The sequence below is a fragment of the Cucurbita moschata genome, unplaced genomic scaffold (genome assembly GCF_002738365.1).
Source record: "Cucurbita moschata cultivar Rifu unplaced genomic scaffold, Cmos_1.0 Cmo_Scf00016, whole genome shotgun sequence".
In the NCBI taxonomy this organism is placed as follows: Eukaryota; Viridiplantae; Streptophyta; class Magnoliopsida; order Cucurbitales; family Cucurbitaceae; genus Cucurbita; species Cucurbita moschata.
This window is the reverse complement of record NW_019268532.1, coordinates 1254022-1274503: the sequence shown is the minus strand read 5'-3', so window position 1 is coordinate 1274503 and position 20482 is coordinate 1254022. Positions and strand designations below refer to the sequence as shown.

The 20482-nt window shown below is 35.8% G+C and overlaps 3 protein-coding genes and 1 long non-coding RNA gene across 4 annotated transcripts; 2 read left to right on the top strand and 2 right to left on the bottom strand.

The window, feature by feature from the left end:
- Positions 1 to 626: 626 nt before the first annotated feature.
- Positions 627 to 5874, bottom strand: LOC111454509. The gene is made up of 10 exons (XM_023096004.1): positions 5520 to 5874; positions 4725 to 4804; positions 4540 to 4617; positions 3710 to 3822; positions 3551 to 3616; positions 3270 to 3371; positions 2638 to 3193; positions 2155 to 2360; positions 1838 to 2001; positions 627 to 1000 (listed from the first exon to the last, which is right to left on the bottom strand). Exons 1-10 carry the CDS (start codon positions 5645 to 5647, stop codon positions 865 to 867), a joined length of 1629 nt encoding a protein of 542 aa, XP_022951772.1. The 5' UTR covers positions 5648 to 5874; the 3' UTR covers positions 627 to 864.
- Positions 5875 to 10748: 4874 nt separating this feature from the next.
- LOC111453979 (histidine-containing phosphotransfer protein 4-like) lies at positions 10749 to 13945 on the top strand. Its single transcript, XM_023095235.1, has 6 exons — positions 10749 to 11475; positions 12288 to 12421; positions 12503 to 12571; positions 13016 to 13087; positions 13190 to 13262; positions 13708 to 13945. Exons 1-6 carry the CDS (start codon positions 11416 to 11418, stop codon positions 13735 to 13737), a joined length of 438 nt encoding a protein of 145 aa, XP_022951003.1. The 5' UTR covers positions 10749 to 11415; the 3' UTR covers positions 13738 to 13945.
- A 1757-nt stretch (positions 13946 to 15702) lies between these two features.
- Positions 15703 to 16503, bottom strand: LOC111454529. The gene is made up of 2 exons (XR_002712442.1): positions 16161 to 16503; positions 15703 to 15862 (listed from the first exon to the last, which is right to left on the bottom strand). It is a non-coding gene; the product is annotated as an uncharacterized LOC111454529 (long non-coding RNA).
- Positions 16502 to 19890, top strand: LOC111454520 (receptor-like protein kinase HSL1). Its single transcript, XM_023096013.1, has 2 exons — positions 16502 to 19255; positions 19388 to 19890. Exons 1-2 carry the CDS (start codon positions 16519 to 16521, stop codon positions 19765 to 19767), a joined length of 3117 nt encoding a protein of 1038 aa, XP_022951781.1. The 5' UTR covers positions 16502 to 16518; the 3' UTR covers positions 19768 to 19890.
- Positions 19891 to 20482: the final 592 nt, after the last annotated feature.

Below are 20482 nucleotides of genomic sequence, written 5' to 3'. Positions count from 1 at the left end.
TTTTTTAATTAATTATAACTAAATTAGTTTATAATAATTTACCATCACTATCAAAATTAAATAAACAATGTTTTAAATTAATTAATCGAGTGAATATTAGTGAAAACTCAAGCGTGAAAATAAGAGTCTTTAGAGGTTTGATCCATCGAGGACGACACACAGGGGCAATCTAAATGACCCCAACAAGCATGAAGATAAAGTCTTAGAGGTTCGATCCATTGAGGACGACGCGAGATTCGATCCATTGAGGACAACGTGCAGGGGCGATCTAAATGACCCCAACATCAATAAAAAAAAAAAAAAAACTACAAATCAACATGAGAACAATATAATAGTTTATTAAAAAAAAAGCAAGTTTATCTTGCCATCATCAAGATAAACTGAATAAGAAAAAAAAAAAAAAAAGAGTGAGGGAAGTGTATTTGAAGTTTTAAAAATAAGATACGAAAATAGACATTTCGAAGGCTCTTAAAATGAAACAAACATAAAATTCAAAGACTAAAATGAGATTTATCGTGAAAGAGAGTACTTCCCGTCCTCGTTTCACTTATATGATGTTCAAAGACACGAGAAAACACAAAAAAGAAGTACAACTACACTACAAAACTTAACATACCTGATTACTGAAATATGTTCGATTGAGCAAATTTTCCAGGTACCTACAATAGAATATAGTTACAAACAGAATGTTTTTATTACAAGTCGCATATGAATATTATATATATTTATATATATGTAGAGCTTTTAGAAGCCGCTGCAACAGAAGCACTCATATCTCAAGAAGCAAAGCATTCAAATGCAAACATGAATATCCCTCTACAGACTTTATAAGAAGTTCAGAAAGAGTTAACCAAAGGTGACGAATTAACGTGTGGCATCGGCTAACTGGGAGCTTCGAATTCCCCAAAACGATCTGGGTTTCAGATTCCTGTTTGTGGCAGTAAAAAGCCATCCTAACTGAGTTTCACAAGTGGCGCAGATTGAGATTGTCCACGCGTACCTGAAATACGAAAGTCAGTCAGAGTGTCTCATGGAAAGATTAAAAGAAAAACATAATGTAGTCCTTAGATCTCTGATTAAACAATATTCTAAACATCCATAAATGTAAAAAGATTTTATTTTCTCATAACTAGTAGATATTTAGGTTAACTTTTATTTCTCGGATTTTCACAAGACATGCTGCTTGATCCGACCCTTGAACTATTCACACTTTTCTTTTTTTATAACCCAAGTATTTGAGCCAGCCTATCCACACCTCGAGGAATCACAAGATATTTACATTCATGGACTTCTGGTTGCAAAAATAACTCATAATATATCAAATCCTAAGAAGGTGGCCGCCCCGCGAATCTCATGGATAGCTACTTGACTTGTGGTTGCAAAAATAACTCATAATATATCAAATCCTAAGAAGGTGGTCACCAAAAATGGATAATGATCAAACGTAATCATAGCATTCATCAATGTTATTCTAAATATTCTTAGCATTCGTGTATTTCTAAATGATCTCATTTTTCAATTATTCAATGTTAGTAAGATTAGTGAACATTCTATGTTTTGATGCAAAGTAATTTTGTTGATCGGTTAATTGGTCACATTTTATACCAGAAATGGGTTGAAAGGTTCCGACCCAACCTAGAAACCGTTCCCCTACGCTACATATTCTAGTGGGAACCTATGCTCGACTGTACTTCATGCTCAAGTGTAATGTCGTGTTAGAAACAAAACCAGCACAATAACTTTTTTATAAACAAGTCACGAACAAGTTCTTTTTAAGAAAGTGCGTAAAAAGAAACTCATAGGCTCAAAGAAAAGAAAAGCTAGGTTAATCTCATACCCAGGGAACCAACTGTATTCTGTCTCAGCTCGTCCTCTAAGTGCTAAGCCATTTGCTCTGTAAAGAGTCATTATTTCATGCACATAACCATGGGGGTTCACATAAGCACCGAGTGGGCCGTCACTAGACATCACCAACATATCGCTGCGCTTGGCTATGACTGTCTGCATAAGAGGAAATTACATGTAAGAACAATGGCAAGCTAAGTATGCGTTGGAATGACTACGCACAGTGCTGCAATACAGAAGCACAAGTTGAGGGCAGAGGCAAGAAATGGAGTGGACGAGTGCAAGCATACGTCAGAGACTTGTGATTACCTTACAGTTTTTACATTGGATGAGATCGATAGACTTAAGTAACTCAATTTCCCGACGTAATCTATACGAAATGCCATCAATCTCCAAAAGCTCCTGTCTAGTAGATTCAGAAACTGGAATCTTACTAGCAATATAGAATGATAAAATGTCTGGATTCTTCACAAAACCATCCATGTTTGGTGCCCCCACTATCTGCTTCCACATAGCTGCAAATAGTGATGATAAGAAATAAAATAAACAAAATTAAAAATAAAATAAGAACAGAACCAACACATGTGCCACAAATTATCTTGATATATTGCAGAAAGAGGATATTTTGTCCTGAGACATAGAAAACAGCAAACAGAAGATTACAGAATCAAAATACCAAATGATTAATAGAAACAAGTGAAACGTAAATCTAAATAGAAAACAGAAACCAGATAAAATAAATAAAAGGAAAGAAAAGAAAGGCTGAGGGTGAAAGAAAGCAACTAAAATCACCTGCTGCTTTTTGAGCAAGACAATATGAGTCGTACATTGAGTAGACCCAATATGGCAAAAAAGCTTTTGAGACCCCATGCATGTGATTAAAACTTGAGTTTCTTCGACATCCTTTGAATTCTTTCCTCTCGCTAGAATCCTTAGCTGATGTGGAACTCTTTCCTATATCAGGGGAAGGTTTTTCACTTTCTTTCTCATAGTCAGAATGCAAAAAACCCAAAGAATCAGAGTCATTTTGATGTGACATTGCGTGTTGGTGTTCTGCCTCTGACCCAGAAATCTCCTCATCGCTACAAGACTCACTGGAACCAATTGCTGCTTGGTGGATTTTCCTCTCTCTCAATGAAAGCTCACGTTCAAAGCTTTCTTCAGAATTAGAGGCTGAATCATCCTCCTCATCCCTGGACGTAAATGGTCTAGAGCAAGAAGTATATGAAGCCAATGCACATGAGAGACTGTGGCGCTGAATAGTATTCCTTGGAGCCAAATCTCCAAAAGCATCCCGCGGAGTCCTTAATGGCAAATCTTCCTGGATAATTTGAACTTCTCCACAAGGCTACAAACGTTGCAATCTTATTAAGAAAAAGAATTAAAAGAATACAAATAATTCAAGAACAGCAATTTTCTCTAACCACTCCTTCAACATCAATCCAACGGCGCCTAAGGCGAAACCGCTGCTTCCCTCTAGCAAGAACATTGAGTGAACCATCCTCCAACCTCCGAAACTGCCGAATCTGTAAGAGAGAGAGTCAGTAGGTACATGGATGCATGTCATTAGAAGTATGGCAGCCTTTACCTTAAAGTTTAGATAGAAGCTAAACAACTCCAAACCATGGCATGAGCAATACTAATTGATTTTGGAATAATGTCAGAAAAGGAAAAGACAACGTGAATCAAAATTGAGTAATAATACCTCTGCAGTTGTCCCAATATTTGCAAAACGTAGTCTATCACTCCCAGAATCTACAGAGACGTGAACCTGAATAGAATATTTAATCTTGCTTGAGCTACCAATAAAGGATTTCAAGGAATTTTTAAAAGCTATATCCACTGCCTAAATTTGAGCACATACCACACCTATGGTATTAGGAGTATCAAAGTGAGTCAACACTCTCTCAATGGCAGCAATAAAATTTGATTGTATCACTCTGAGAGGTAGAGTAGCTTCTGGGAACAACACAACTCCTGAGAAATATGTGAATTATACATAACGTACTAAATAAGAGCCAAGATAGAAAAAAAGTATCCTCAATAAGGTTTCTAGATGCCAGTTGACCATAATCATGAAACATTGACTTGTTCACTCAAAGTTGGAAAAATCAAGGTCTCCTCAATTGAACTATTCTTCATTCTGCAAACAGTTATATCTAAACTCTTGAGATAAGCATAGAAGCCTACAGGTCATCTAAACGCATCAAGCAAGGGGATGACAATTGAAAAACATGCTAATTTCTTACTCCCCATGGACAGGGGAGAAGAGCTTGCTGCTTCAGACATGAACTACTCATGATGAAGTATAAAATTTGAACATATATAGTCGCAGCGTGAATCTATTTTATAGCTCTCCAAGCAAAAAGAAACCTGTTTGTTCCAAGAAACTGTGCAGCTGTTCTTCCATACCCTAATGGAATTGCTGCCTTTTTCTAATTCAGGGAAAATACTATTCTTTTTTAATAATAAAATCGAGAATAACTATCAACTTCAACAAAATTGTATAATTTGCAGACTTTGATTCTTTAGACTACAAGGACATTTGTTTAAAACCATTTTTAAAAGATAAATATCAGATTTGTAGATTTCTAAAATTAAAGAGGGTTTGTAACCATCCTAATCAGATTATGGCACTCAAACCAATGCAATTGATGCTTGAAGCAGAATGAGGATGCATAAACAATCGAATACCTTCAAGATAAAATACAGGAATGTTCAGGATGGCACCACCATCCAAGAAAGCCATTCTGTGATGAGCATCCTCAACCTCTGTTACATGTAACCACAGGAGACATTAGTAGAGCTGTACCCCAAATGGAATTGACATGAATACTCAAAATATTAATCAGAAAATAAAAATGAACAACAAATCATACCACCAAGATACGTATGCAAAGATGCCAAAGAGGAATTGAAAGTAAATTCTGCAAAGGCCTCATAACCACCATGATCATTACTGCTTGGATACAGCCGGAAAAAAACAGGATGATGTCAGTGCCTGTGGTGAGAACTAAAGCATGTCGACCCATTCACAAAATAATAATAAATCAATAACACTAAGAACGACTACAGCAGCAAGAGGAAAAGGAAGACAAACGAAAGAACGTATGAACTTATGACAACAAAGAAATTTTCTTGAACACAAATAAAGCAATTCTATTCATTAATAAAATTACCTTTTGCTGATACGGATGACTAAATCTAGCAAACGACTATAATAGAGGAATGGAATCTAATAATTATGCCAATCCATCTGTAGGAGGCCTCAAATAGGTATCCCTTCTTTCCTTAACGAAAGAAAATAATCGATACTGACTTGCTTATTCTAAGTTTCTCTGGTTTCTTCGGTAAGAGTATGAAAAGAAAGGAAGTATATAACTTTCTAAAAAAATGGTGGCTTCTCTAACAGCTGCTCTAAACGTTATACCGAAGCGAAATAATTAAGCTAAAACCAAATCCACTGCGACATTGGAGAATTGAAGAAATTGTGCACCGATGCAAGAATTTTGACTCGAAACTTAAATCCCCAAAACAATCAAATCTTTTAACACAGAAACCATTCATCAGATTCAATTCAGCAGTTAAATCACCATCCCATCAATGATTAAGATTTTTTCAACCCAATGTTCGACAAGCAACTATAAAAAAGCGACGGAAGGTATAAACATTACATAGCATCGCGATCGTCATCGGATTCAGGGAGGTAGTCCACTTCTTCAACTTGCAACTCCTCATTATCAAGCTGAAGAATCTGCTCGATCTGATGCCTCTCGTTGTCCAACAGCCTCTGGTCCTCCATAGTTTAGGGCTATTAAAAACGCGAAACTGAAAATTTCATCGATCTACCGGAGCAGCAGAAGCATATCGCAACCATGCTCAGCTCACTGGCCCATGATATAGTTCATTCGAAGGATCAAATCTCACCAAAATTTCTCTCACAAAAATGTGCAGAGTTTTGCGGCATCAGCAAATGGCGCCAACAGCAATCGGGATGCGGCTGACACCCCTAACCGTATGATCATAGTGATTACTGAAATATAATTTGGGGTTATTTTATTTATGCTTTTTTTTTTAATTAAATTTTTAAACATTTATATTTTATGTTTTATTAATTAAATTTCTATTTTCGAAATTGATATTATAATTTTTCCTCTTTGTATTTAATTAAAGTTTTTATTATTTTTAACCATTCAATTGTTTATATTAATTTCAAAATGTTTATAATTATAAAAATATTAAAAAATAAAATTTTAAATTTTAATATTTTTTTTATTGACACATTAATATTTGATTTACCTCCGTGTTTATTGGGCTGACTCGACACGACCCATCCGAACGTGGTTCAAATGAGTCGACTCGTGGGTAGCTCGATCTCCAAAGTAATTATTCATATTCAAATGGGTCGATTGAATTTAAAATTTGGGTCGAACTTGGATTAAGCTCGGGAAACTCGAACCATTATAAAATTTAATATTTTTTTTGATATGTAATTAATATATAGAATCTAAAATTCAATAATATCTATTAAATATAATTTAAATTTGTTGGGAATAAATTATTACAATTTTTATTATTTTTTTAATTTGAACATTTACTATTTATTTTCCGTACATCATTCTTGATCAGAATCACGGTAAAAGGAAAGCAGAGTGGCGGATTCCGATTGCTCTATTAGAACTTCAACAATGGCCTCATGGAGTTCGTCTATTTGCTATGAGGTATGCGTTTCTGAATTTCCATTCAATGTTTACCGAACTTCGTATCAGATTGGCTTGTATGTTTTGGTTTCATGCCGGTAAAATTTTGTGGATTTCTCAGGAGGAATTCGAAGAGAATGCGTTTGATAGTCAATCTCGACTTTCAATAAACACTGTTAGAGGCGGTTTCCATCCTGTCGTAGTGCTACGCCAGCTTAATCTGCTGCGCCAAGTAATTTCCCATTCTACCAGACTGCTTATTAACTTAGAACTTGATTTGTTAGTTTAGATTTGAAGTATTACTGGATGACGAAGTATTTTAATTGCGTGTTTGCTTAATTTACAGGATTTAGTGTTGGTAATGATATGAATTCTTGCTTTAACTAAAATGTATAATGGGAGTTCGGCAATGTTGATGATGTTATCTACATGGAAATCGAAAAATGTTGGCGGCATTTTATGTTAAAAAGCTTTAGGAAACATAAGATGGTTGATGTCGATTTGTTTGGACCTCAAATAGGAACGGGCAGCCTCTTGGAGGCCAAGACTAACTGTTGACAAAAAGGAAAAAAGTAGAGAAGATTTAGAGCCTGAAGTTTATAGGAATAGTAGAGACAACAGTCCGCATGACGTTCAATTTTCTTTTGCAATTGCCATGGTGATTCAGTTACTGTGTCTGTATAAGTTTGGTGCCATCCATCTTCTATTCAGTAAACATTTTGTTCATCACCTAATTACTATGGTATTTTTTAAGATTGATTTATATAATTTATGAATCAAATGAAAAAGAACTATCTTAACGGCATTGTTTTAATAGTCAGCTGAAGTGAAGACAACCACGTCCAAAACTGTTGCTCCCCCTCCCCTGTCCTGCCACTTATGACATTAAGAGCTCCAAGGATTTCAAATAGTTTTCATTGCCCAAGTTATGCAGTTGGTCGAGCAGCATACTGATAGAAATGCAAATGATCTAATTTTAGGTTAGGCTTGACTATTTGTTTCTAATTATTTCCAAAAGGCTCTGAGAAAACAAGTTTCATAACATAAATCTTCCATTGTTCCTACGATATGTATATGCATGTTTAATTAGTCTCGTGAGTAAATACAGCTCTGATGATGCAGCCATCAAAAGCTGGTCTTAAGGAGTTATAGGTTGATGGTACAAAATCATTGATAAAATGTTGACGTCATGGGGTATTTTAAGGAAATCTGAAAAATTAAAAAAATCATATAAATTTGTTGAAGCATTAAACAAATCATATAAATTTGTTGAAGCTAGTTGGATCAATTATAAAATTTTAACATCCGTTTTGAGTAAAGATATATCTTTTGAATTACTCTACAAAGACATTGCACTACATGGACTCTTTCTCCTTCCATCTGCTGCTTATGTAGAAAGGAGAAGATTCTTTAGATCACCCGCTGTTACACTGTCCTTTTGTGGCTAAGAGTCGGTCTTTTATTTTGAAGGAATTTGGGCTTTCAATCTGCCTCCCTAAGAAGGTTGAAGATTGATTGCTGGAAACTCTGATGGAGATGAGATTTAGTGGAAAGGCAAGAATTTAATGGTGCTATACAGTGGAAGCTACCCTACGGGTGACTTGGAAAGAGAGGAACCTTAGAATGTCTGAGGATAAGTTAAGTTCAGAGGATTCTTTTATTTATAGTATATAACACTTAGCCTCGCGGTGGAACACAGTTCACAAAGAGTTTTAGTGTAGTTATACCCTTATCATGACTATTAGAAATTGGAAGGCCTTATTGGGTTAGTCTTTTGTTGGGAGGAGTTCCCTCTATGTTGTAAAATGTTGTAGAATCAATTTGCACTTATGAAATCAGTCGTGTTGCATATAAGCTAATCCAAACACCTAGCCATAATAATAATGCTATACATATATATAACACTTAGAATGTCTGAGGATAAGTTAAGTTCAGAGGATTCTTTTATTTATAGTATATAACACTTAGCCTCGTGGTGGAACTCAGGTCACAAAGAGTTTTAGTGTAGTTATACCCTTATCATGACTATTAGAAATTGGAAGGCCTTATTGGGTTAGTCTTTTGTTGGGAGGAGTTCCCTCTACCCCTTGCCCTTTGGCTATCTTCTCTTTATTTTGTGTATAATATCTCTATCTTAGTTTGTTATGTTAAGTCTTGATTGTCACCTGTCTGATCTATGCATATCAGCTTATGTGGTGAGTTTTTGCCTCTAAATGTTGTAGAATCAAATTGCACTTATGAAATCAGTCGTGTTGCATATAAGCTAATCCAAACACCTAGCCATAATAATAATGCTATACATATATATAACACTGTAATCACGATGCTGATAATAGTTCTAACATGATTATCTCCCTCTTTATTATTTATCGATTTGCATCATGCAACTTGTGCTTTGTAACAAGGGGTGACATTTCTGTTACCATTGCCGCTATTTTGGATTCTTACAAAACAAATTATGTTTGATTCCGCTTACATGGTTGATATTTAGTTTGAAGGTGCTCCAGAAGTTGCAAAAAGTTGTGGATGCTACCAATAATTTCCATGATGCTGCTAGATTCTAGTGGGATGAGCAGAATAAATTCTTAAGGAATAATAAGGAACGATCAATATAATAGTAAAACTAAAGTTTACTTTTGGATTTTTTATCGTCCCCCACAAGTTTTGGAGTCTTACCAGTGAGAATATAGTTGATTGAGAAAGAAAACATTCCTTAGAGAGACCTCACAGATTATTTTATAATGCCTCCATCTCTCCTTCAATGGTACAGGATTTATGCTTTCTGTTCTTAGCATGGGATTTTATATTCCTTACCTAATGATTTTGGTTTATTATATTTTTTCAGATCAGAGCTTATCTCTTTTTCAGCATTTACACGCGAACAAAATTTTCTTTGGCACATAATTGGATGTAAGGCGCCAGTGAAAATAATTTTTAATTAGTATGCTTAGTGTGGGCTGTGGTATGTGAGTCCATATTACGTGACATGAGGGGCACAGCTGCAGAAGCTTTATGGTTAAAACCATTGGCCTATGAAATATTTTTCTTCCTTCCATCATTTTGCAGCTACAGCACAAACGTGAACAATATATGTGATTGGGTAGGGGATATTTATGAGGTGGGTACGTGTATTTTTCGTGGGGTGATGGAAAACTAAAAAGGTGGCACCCTTTTTGCTTAGATATTATTGAGGTCCCAGATAAAATCTTCTCCCCTATTTTTCTTTTTATTGTAGTCCTGTCACAACATGCATTTATTTATAAACAAATGCTATAATACGTGTCGGGTTTATCATATCCTTGCTGGGATCTTATCAGTTTTGGGAGATAGATAATGCAGAATATCGACCCCTTCTGTTAAGAAAGAAGGGGGGAAATGCATAAATTCATATTCTCAATCTCATTCGGTGCACCCACTTCTTTTGCAAAGCAGGGTGTGTGACCACACATTTTCAAAATTTACCCCAGACACCAGAAGATGTCAATCGCGCAGCAACAATCGACAGCGAGAGGCATGTAGGGGACCATGATCTGCTGGCCTCAGGGTAACATTCTATTTCAATCGCTTTTCCTCCTTGTAGCTCCTTCATTCATTATCTTCTGTTGTTTTTGCCTGCAAGTTGTGTTAACCACAATTATCAAGAATCTATGAATTATTGGAACAATCAGTCTTCAAGAAAAGGGCGTTTGTTGTACATATTTGACGAATTGACTATTTATATAGGAGCATTTTTTTTTTCAATTTCTTAGCCAGATTGTAAATCATGCTTTGTGTTTAATGGATGGGGTGTTTCCAAATTGGATCCCTTCATTCCTGGGGAGAGTTCAGGCCTCTCGAAGTGCTTGGAGTTCGATATTAGTCTTTCTTATTATCAGAATACAATTTTAATGTTATTTTCTATCAATTTCCATTGCAAGATTGGTTTCCTATCATTCACAAAGAAGCGCATCTATTAGTCCCAGAAAGGTGCTTATGAACGAGTGAGAGAAGAAAGTCTCTTATATCCTAGCCACCAAAAATTGTAGGCATAAATTTTGGTGCATTAGATTGCTTTTCCATTTTCACGAACCAAGTGATTTCTGATCATGATAAGATTCCTCGACTCCTATTCGCACACAGTATTTGGACCGTTTGCTTGTTCAGTGTTGTCACAAATAATTAACAGATTAACAGGATGACTATGACTCCCTTTCTTTCACATGCAAACTCTTGGAGATTTTATATGAAAAAAGAGGCGATTCCTCATTTGGAATCTTTCTGTTTTTGGTGAATTATTGATGTTCAGAGCGATCCTTTTAATATGGGATTTCTAGGAGTTTCTCCCGAAAAAAATCTGCTGCAGTTTGTGTAACATTATCCCTAAAAGCACCTGCTTCCTAGTACTTATCATTTAGAATCTTCAATCACTTAGTTACGTATTTCTTATAAGCATGTTAGCATTTGACACGTAAGTTGCAGCCCTTTCTTTCTTTTCCCTCCTTTATCCATTGTGTTTGGATTGTTCTTATAAATGTTCTTTTCAATAAATTGATTGAATCATCACTTTTTGGTTTCGCTGTGGCTTAAAGAGAATGAGCACATAAATTATAGCATATGGCATTCAAATTGCAATGGCAAAACAAGAGAACTTAGTGATGATAATGATAAATTCTTGTGCAACCCAACTTAGTGATGATAAATTCTTTTGCGTCCCAACTTAGTGATGATAACTTCTTTGCGTTCTATCTTATACTTCTTCCACATGCTAGCCTATAAATACCTTCGTTTGGCATATTGTTGTATCATTCAAAGAAGTCAAGACACTTGAACCTAGTTCCCAGCTCGTCTATCATTATTTCCATCAAATCTGCTACATTTTCTGGGGAGAGAGATGGACTCTAGCCTTTTGCAACGTCAAGTTGCCTACACGAAGAGGTGCTTCTTTGAGCAGGTTTACCTTCAAAATACAAGAAATTCTTTCACTTTTCTTGTGTCTTTCTCATGGTGCAGTTGGCACTCTTAACAGTCTAACTTGTACTTTGCTGTAAGCATGTTTGAGAATCGTTGGTTCATGGTTTCCAGTACAGTGCAGAGTATATAACTACCAAGCTTTAAGTCTAATTTGGAAGGGCAGGTTTAGCCTTACGGTGCATGAGCCAAATAGGAACTGGTTTTTTCTTCTGATATGAGCCTAACTGAGCCATCGGTCCAAGAACATATTCATGTTCATTATTTTGGGACGGACCAGACATGGTAATTGAACTTATTCCTAATAGTGCTATGGCTTGGCCATGTAAATCTTCCATCTGAGAGTGAAGTAAAAAGTAAAACCACAAGTCTTCGAATATTTGGTTAAAGAATGAACTAGTATTTATTTTTTCAAGTTATTTCTCCAGGGTCTAATTTGTGGATCGCTGCATAATTTATACGGTGGGATGGGCTAAACATGGAGTGAAGGATATCAGCTGGGTCATGGTCAATTGGTTCGTAGTTGTACTGGATAACAACAACTGTCTTCTACGTTTCGGACCAGCATAAATTATCAGCGGACCAGGAATAAGACAAACTAAATTTACAAAGTGCTAGCCAGTTGTCACGATTCTTGTGTGAATCTTGGCATTCACGTCCATATGGATATTCCCTCAGTCTTGGATCATCCATCTTTTTATAATTTGTGAATCTTATGTTATATTTACTTCAAATGATTGACAAATAACCTACTACGACATAAATTGTTGAACCAGACAGAATCCTATGTTGCAGGGTTATCTTGATCGTGATCAGTTCACTCAGCTTGAAGAATTGCAGGATGATACAAACCCAAATTTTGCCGAAGAAATTGTGTCATTATTCTACAATGATTCGGCCAGACTCATCCGGAGCATTGAACAAACTATGTGAGCATAGAGAGCCTTTAACATTATCAAAATGATTACGAGAACCATCTAATCGAGCTACTGTTTTATTGGCTTACACAGAGTCAGTAAGCCTACGGATTTTGAAAAGCTTGACAACTACATGCACCAGTTCAAGGGAAGTAGCTCTAGGTAAACTACGATAATCATGTAGAAAATAGCAATGGGGACACATGGCAGGGCACATTACCAACCACCCTAACTTTAGAATTAGAATCGAATGCACCACAAGTAATAAATCTTTTCGGTGATAGTAATGGGAGGAGAATAATCATGTTTTCCCAGAAACTATTCCAATATGATGATGATAATCACTGCAACAAGCACATAGTAACACTCGGTATAAGTATGCATTTGATTGTTCTGAAATAATGGTCCAATGATGGCATCGTTTTATCTCTTCTGAAAAGTTGAATCCTCCATGTGTCATGCAGGGATCCTTCGTGACAAAGAAATGTAGTATCATTTCATTTCTCTGAGAAAGCTTGATTATTCATAAATATATACATACACAGTTGTCATAGTGCCTCTATCTCTTTAGTAACCTTGTCTTAATTCATTTGAATTTGTTGCTAGCATTGGAGCCAATAGGGTAACAGAAGCATGCTCACAGTTTAGAGAATACTGCTTGGCAGGAAATCTTGAAGGGTAATGATCTATATTATCAGTTCTTACTTCATACCCGGTTAACAAGCTACATGAACTTGCTAACTTTTTTTTTTTTTTTTCTTCTCTTTTTCTGTTGTATAGATGCATAAGAAGTTTCCAGGAAGTAAAACAAGAGCATGAAATTCTGAAGAAGAAGCTTGATACCTATTTCCAGGTTCTTTTTATAATCTTTTTCTGTGCGAAATACCTATGAACTTTGATATTGGTAAATTATTCTTCGATTTTTAAAAGTTTCATTATTTCTCTCTAACTTTGAAATTTGTTCCAAAAAATACCTTTGAACTTTGAAATTGTTCCAAAAATACCTTTAGTGAGCAAGGAATATCAAAATAAACTTTTCATTTTTCAATTTTTACAAGTTAACCGTTGCGTCAATTTCTGTCTTTACTTTTACGAATCACTCTCCAAGGGTATTTATTCTTCTACGAACAAATTTCAAAGTTCAAAGGTAAAAATGAAACATATTTCAAAGTTGAGAAATTTCAAAGTTCAAAGATGAAACATAGTTCAAAGTTGAGAGGTAACGTTTATCTTATCAATACTTTAAAATCTCTCTCTTATGTTTCTCTCACATGCATATACCTGTTTCTATTTTTTAGCTAGCTAGACAAGCTGGGAACAAAGGCTGAGAAGGTGGGAGTCACCAAATTGGGCATTGGATGATAAGATTATGCGAATGAACCTACACAGCTTTCATCTTGTCATTCATAAGCGTCCACATACACACTCTTTTCCAATGTTGTATTGTATAATTCTCTCCCAAATTAAATCTCTTGTTATTACTCTTTTCATAAATATATGTATTCATGTACAACACCTTTTATATATATATTCGTTTAGTAGAGAAGAGATTTCCACACCCTTATAAGACTTCTTCATTTTCTTCTTCAACTAGATAATTTAGAAAGAATAACGGACCAAGTGGAAAAGAAGAATCAAATATTAGGGACGGATATGCAAATAAATACAATTAAATGAAAAATTAAAAAAAAAATAGAGAAAAGAAATAGTCCAAAAAAGAATTAGAACCATTCTCCCTCAAAAGTAAAAAGTTAAAAAAAAGAAAAAGAAAAAGAAAAAGATATACTCATTCAACCAACTAGATTTCTACACTAACTCTCTTGTATTTGTTTAATATATATATATATATATATATATATATATATATATATATATATATATATATAACTTAATTCTATTTTCAAACTTGTAAAAAACCAATTAAAGCTATTTATTTTTTATTTTTTATCCACCAACAGCACTGTCTTATTTAAATAATCATAGTCTAAAAGTAATTTTCATGTATCTTTCCACTAATTTTATTCAAAAAAATATGACAATATGCCTCATCTTTTTTACACCAAAGAATGCAATGCTAATCTTTCATCAATTAATTAAATTATAGTTAAAAGTATAAATGCTCTTCTAGAGTATACTAGAGTCTATTATAGTTAGACAACGCGATTCTTTTTAAAGTGTTCGATTATCAACCTTATTACGTGAGGTTCGGGTAAAGAAAGAATATATGAATAATCGAGACCACATTTGAATAAGAGCAATTTTGAGAATATGAAATTATTGATGGAAAATGCTTGAAAATTTTATATCTATTACTTATATCAATAAGATACACAAATTTTTTGTATTAGAAAGCATGTAAATACAACCTGATCTGAATCTTCCAATAATTTAAAAAATGTCGAGACGATCCTAGTTTAAATCATAGACACGAGACATTATAATTTATTTATTTTTTGAAAACTTTAAATAAAATACCTAATAAAATCTAAATACTTAATTTAAATCACCTAAGAGATTTTTATGTCATGTATGAAATCATCTATATATATATATATATATAATAAGATAATTAGGCCACCCACCATTTTAGTCCACAATGATGAGGACCATATATATATCTAAAAGGTAAAAATCACCACTTGCATATATTGGGTAATTCTCCAAATTGATTGGTAAACAAATGAAACCAAGAAAAAGTATATATTAATTAATATTAATTGATGGTCATTAAACAATTAATTAAATAAAGTATATATTTGATTTATTATAAATTTATGAGAGTAATTTTAAAGTAATTTATTCACTTAACTATTTCAAAATCATTTTGAAATATTTCTAAAAAAACTTATTACCCTATAATTATATATCAATTTTCAGCTTAATTAATCTGATGCTTTTGCATTAAACTACAAAACCAGATATTCCTCACAAGATCTCGTTTAAATGGTTTTTTTAAGATCTCGTTTAAATGGTTTTTTTAATCTCAACTTGAGGGCATCTTGATGAATCTTCACGTTCTTATGGTCGTTTTGAATTTCACAGAACAATCGTTTGATTCGATTGGACTCGTTCTCTTTACATTTATTAGTTTTACGATCCTTAATGACCTCCTGTTTATATGATTCTCATCTCGAATTATCTTACTCAATTTTAAAAGTCTTTTTACACTCACGTAATCTATATATTGATCAATAGAAGAATAACGTAACTATAAAAAATATTAGAGGTCAAAGATTCAAATCTCTTGAACTATAACATGCAAATAAGTTTTAAGATGGTTACAATTCCGAAGGTAAACAAACAAATTCGTATAATATATACTCGTTTTTTTAATCCCTAATTACAAAACTAAAACAAAATTTTAAAACATATATATATTTCTTAATTTTATTTGGGGTTTTGGTACAGTTGAAGAATGTTTGATGGTGGGGGAGCAACCAGAGCCACAATACCCTAAGCAGTCAAAGGAGCAAAAAATGGGATCCATTGTCACCAACTAAACCATATCTAACTTAAAATAATGACAAACAAAGCATTCATTTTCCATTAAACAGTATCATCATTGAATGTGGGCAACTCTTATCTCTTTCATATCTTATAATTTAATGTGAAGAGATTTGAAAGTTTAGTCAAAAACAGGGACTAAACAAAATTCCTGCTTCAAGCAAGCAAGCAGTCCATGGTTGATATATGGAGGAGAGAAAAAGAAGTTGTTCAAATAAGCATGAATGGCTAAGATAAATGTGCGTACCTTTTTCAAATATCTCATGAAAGTATTGAACTTCCGAGCTCAAAATCTCACATCAGTTGGATAGAGAACAAAATATTCCTTATAGACGCGTTTTAAAACCATGTGAGGCTGACAACGATACGTAATGGACCAAAGCAGACAATATCTGCTAGCGGTGAGCTTGGGCTGTTATAAGACACGAAAAGAGACTTACAGAAACGAAACTGTTCATGATCTATAAAGGTAACAATCATGTCAAAACCATTCGTGAGTTTGGCAAAGAAGCAAACGTGAAACAATTACCAGCTTTTGGACTTTGGATGTGCCGTGTAAGAACAAAGCTCCCCTAACTTTGACTATCAGAGTATATGTTGGCTGCATGAGTCCATGGAATCTATACTTCCATTTTTCCAGTAGCCTTTTGGTGCACTCTTCTGGCAAAAACCAATCCCCCCATCAGAAAAGCCATCAGAAGCATCCAAAAATGTCCAGAACGCTTCCATTTCTAAGAACTCTGCTCTCCGTTTACCTCTTATGCTTCGTATCCACACCCTTCTGTGTAAGCTCACTGACTGCCAAAACAGACCAGGCCATCTTGCTTGAGCTTAAAGAACAATGGGGGAATCCGCCGTCTCTCCACCTGTGGAACTCCTTGTCCTCGCCCTGCGATTGGCCTGATATCGTCTGTAGAGACAGCACGGTCACAGGAATCTCTCTCGGAGACAAGAATATCACTGGGAAAATCCCAATTGTCATCTGTGACCTGCAAAACCTCACTGAGCTTGATTTTTCCTGGAACTATATCCCGGGTGAGTTCCCTGAGGCTCTGTTCAACTGTTCCAAGCTCAAGTATCTTGATCTTTCAGGAAACTATTTTGCGGGGTCGATACCACACGACATAGATCGATTACAAACTCTGGAGTACATGGACCTTAGCGCCAACAACTTCTCAGGAGATTTTCCAGCAGCACTAGGCCGGTTGCCAGCTTTGAGAACTTTAAACATTTATCGAACTCAGTGCAATGGCACATTGCCAGCTGAAATTGGGAACTTGTCCAATCTTGAAACTCTGAGCTTGGCTTATAACACTTTGCTCGTCCCATCGCCAATACCACAAGAGTTTAGGAAACTGAAGAAGTTGAAATATATGTGGATAAGAAAATCCAACTTGATTGGTGAAATCCCAGAAGGCTTATCGGATCTTTTGAGCCTTGAGCACTTGGATTTATCCAGCAACAATTTGGTTGGCTCTATTCCTGCTACACTGTTCTCTCTGCAGAATTTAAGCAACTTATATCTCTTCCAAAATCAGTTGTCTGGTGAGATACCCAAATCAATCCAAGCATCAAATCTACTCAATGTCGACCTCTCTGCAAACAATTTGAGAGGCACAATCCCTGAAGATTTTGGGAAGTTGAAGAAGTTGCAGGTTCTCAACTTGTATGACAATCACTTGTCTGGTGAGATTCCTGGGAATCTAGGCCTAATACCGATGCTGAAAGGCTTTCGGATCTTCAACAACAGCTTAACCGGGGACCTGCCACAAGAATTGGGTCTGCATTCAAATCTTGAAGCATTGGAGGTTTCAATGAATAAACTAAGTGGTTCATTACCTGAACATCTCTGTAAAAATGGCGTCTTACAGGGAGTGGTTGCTTTCTCCAACAATCTTAGCGGCGAATTGCCAAGAGGGCTTGGCAATTGCAGGACCCTACGCACAATCCAGCTTTCTAATAATAACTTTTCTGGCGAATTACCTCCAGGTCTTTGGACTACTTTCAATCTATCAAGCATAATGTTAGATGGAAATTCATTCTCAGGCAAGTTACCAGATATCTTATCTTGGAATCTCTCGAGACTGACAGTAAATAACAACAAATTTTGGGGTCAAATTCCTCAAAATGTGTCTGCTTGGAAGAACTTGGTTGTGTTTGAGGCAAGCAACAATCAGCTCTCTGGTAGATTTCCCGAAGGGTTGACAAGGCTTCCTCATCTTACCACACTCATATTAAGTGGAAATCAACTCTCTGGCCAACTTCCTTCAACAATTGGTTTGTGGGAATCGTTGAATACTCTAAATCTCTCACGAAATGAACTTTCAGGCAATATTCCAGCGGCGTTTGGATTTCTTCCTAGCCTCCTTTACCTAGATTTATCAGGTAATAACTTCTCAGGTGAAATCCCACCAGAAATTGGCCAGTTAAGATTGGCTTCTCTCAACTTGTCTTCCAATCAGCTTTCAGGGAAAATCCCAGATGAGTATGAGAATACAGCATATGAAAGGAGTTTCTTGAACAATCCTAAACTATGTACCACCACTGATGCACTTGACCTTCCAAATTGTAACTCCAGACAAAGAGATATAAAAGATCATTCCTCTAAATATCTCTCCCTCCTTCTAGCTCTCATCATCACCTTCCTCATAATTGCTATACTATGGATCTTCATCTTATATAGAAGTTACTGCAAAAAGGAAGAAAGATGCCACCCTGACACTTGGAAGCTAACTTCATTCCAGAGATTGGAATTCACAGAAGCGAATATCTTATCAAACCTGACAGAAACTAATCTGATTGGAAGTGGTGGATCCGGAAAAGTGTACTGCATAGATATAAACCATGCTGGTTACTATGTTGCAGTCAAAAGGATTTGGAGTAACAAGAAGTTGGATCAAAAGCTTGAGAAAGAATTTCAAGCAGAAGTTCAAATACTTGGCTCGATTCGGCATTCGAACATAGTGAAGTTGCTATGCTGCGTCTGGAATGAGAATTCAAAGCTGTTAGTCTATGAATACATGCAAAATCAGAGCCTAGATAAGTGGCTTCATAAAGAGAAGAAAAGGTTAAGAGCGGCTACAATGGATTTTGTTGAACAATATGTCTTAGACTGGCCGAGGAGGTTGCAGATTGCTATTGGAGCTGCACAAGGCCTGAGTTATATGCACCATGATTGCTCTCCACCAATCATTCATCGAGATGTAAAGTCAAGTAACATTTTATTAGACCATGAGTTCCACGCAAGGATAGCGGATTTTGGGCTGGCAAAGATGCTGGTCAGGCAGGGAGAGCCTTACACTATGTCTGCAATAGCAGGATCTTTTGGCTATATAGCCCCAGGTAAGTTCATACTGTTCATCCTTGGGAAAAACAAAGATCCTTAAACATCAAAAATCAAATAACAATCGCAGTAATCTTCATAGAGAGCTTTCAAAACACAGATTTGACGAATGTTCTTGATTTCTATTGCAGAGTATGTGTATACAACAAAAGTAAATGAGAAGATTGATGTCTATAGCTTTGGGGTTGTACTGTTGGAACTCACAACAGGAAGAGAACCGAACTGTGGAGATGAACACACAAGCCTAGCAGAATGGGCATGGCAACAATATAGTGAAGGAAAACCTATTGCTGATGCTCTTGATGAAGAAATCAGAAACCCACGCAATTTGGAAGAGATGATTACTCTGTTCAAACTAGGGCTAATTTGTACAAGCACGTTACCTGAAATACGACCTTCGATGAAGGAGGTTCTGCAGATTCTACGCCAATGCCGCCCTCAACAAGATTGCAATGGGAGAAAGAACGCCGGCGAATTTGATGCCGTTCCCCTCCTTGGCACTTCTCTATGACATCGATAAGATCCTTACTGTTCATGAAAAAATCTGTGCGAGTGAACATGTAAATTGATAGCCATTTGTATGTTACAGCAGAGGATGGGGTATTAATAAAATCTTCGCGAACCCAACTTACTCTATTCATATCCATGCCCGGTATGTCCCCCTATTTTGACATCCTATGGTATCCCGAGATGGGTCGGAACGGGTCGAGTCCATATCGCCTGGGAGCAACAGCCAGCCATGTTCGGATCTAATCTATCTACTACGTAATTCATCCAGTAACTTCATGGACACTAAAGAAGCCCCAAGAAGCATCAAACATTTTCGATAAGATCCATGGAGCAATTCTTTAATAGCAAGCACTAGCTCCCAGTGTGACTTCATAAAAAAGCAAGAAAGGATAAGATCGAAGAGAATGAGACGCACGTAGTGGTGATTATAGCGATTCCTTATGATCCTAAAAAATGTCCTGTGATAGATCGATCGATGTCCAAAGAACACTCACCCGAAAGAGTGAGTCAGAAGGTGAGTTGTCTAATTTAGTGCAGCTGTCAACATCAAGATTCAACTACTTATATGATATATAATTCATAATCTTAATCTTAATCAACATACATAGTTGAACTCTATAACCCGAATTTTAAAATTTCTACTCGATTAAAATCACACAGATGAACCTATGCTCATCGACCATGTCCAGGTCCAGCCGGATGCTCTGCGACTCCAG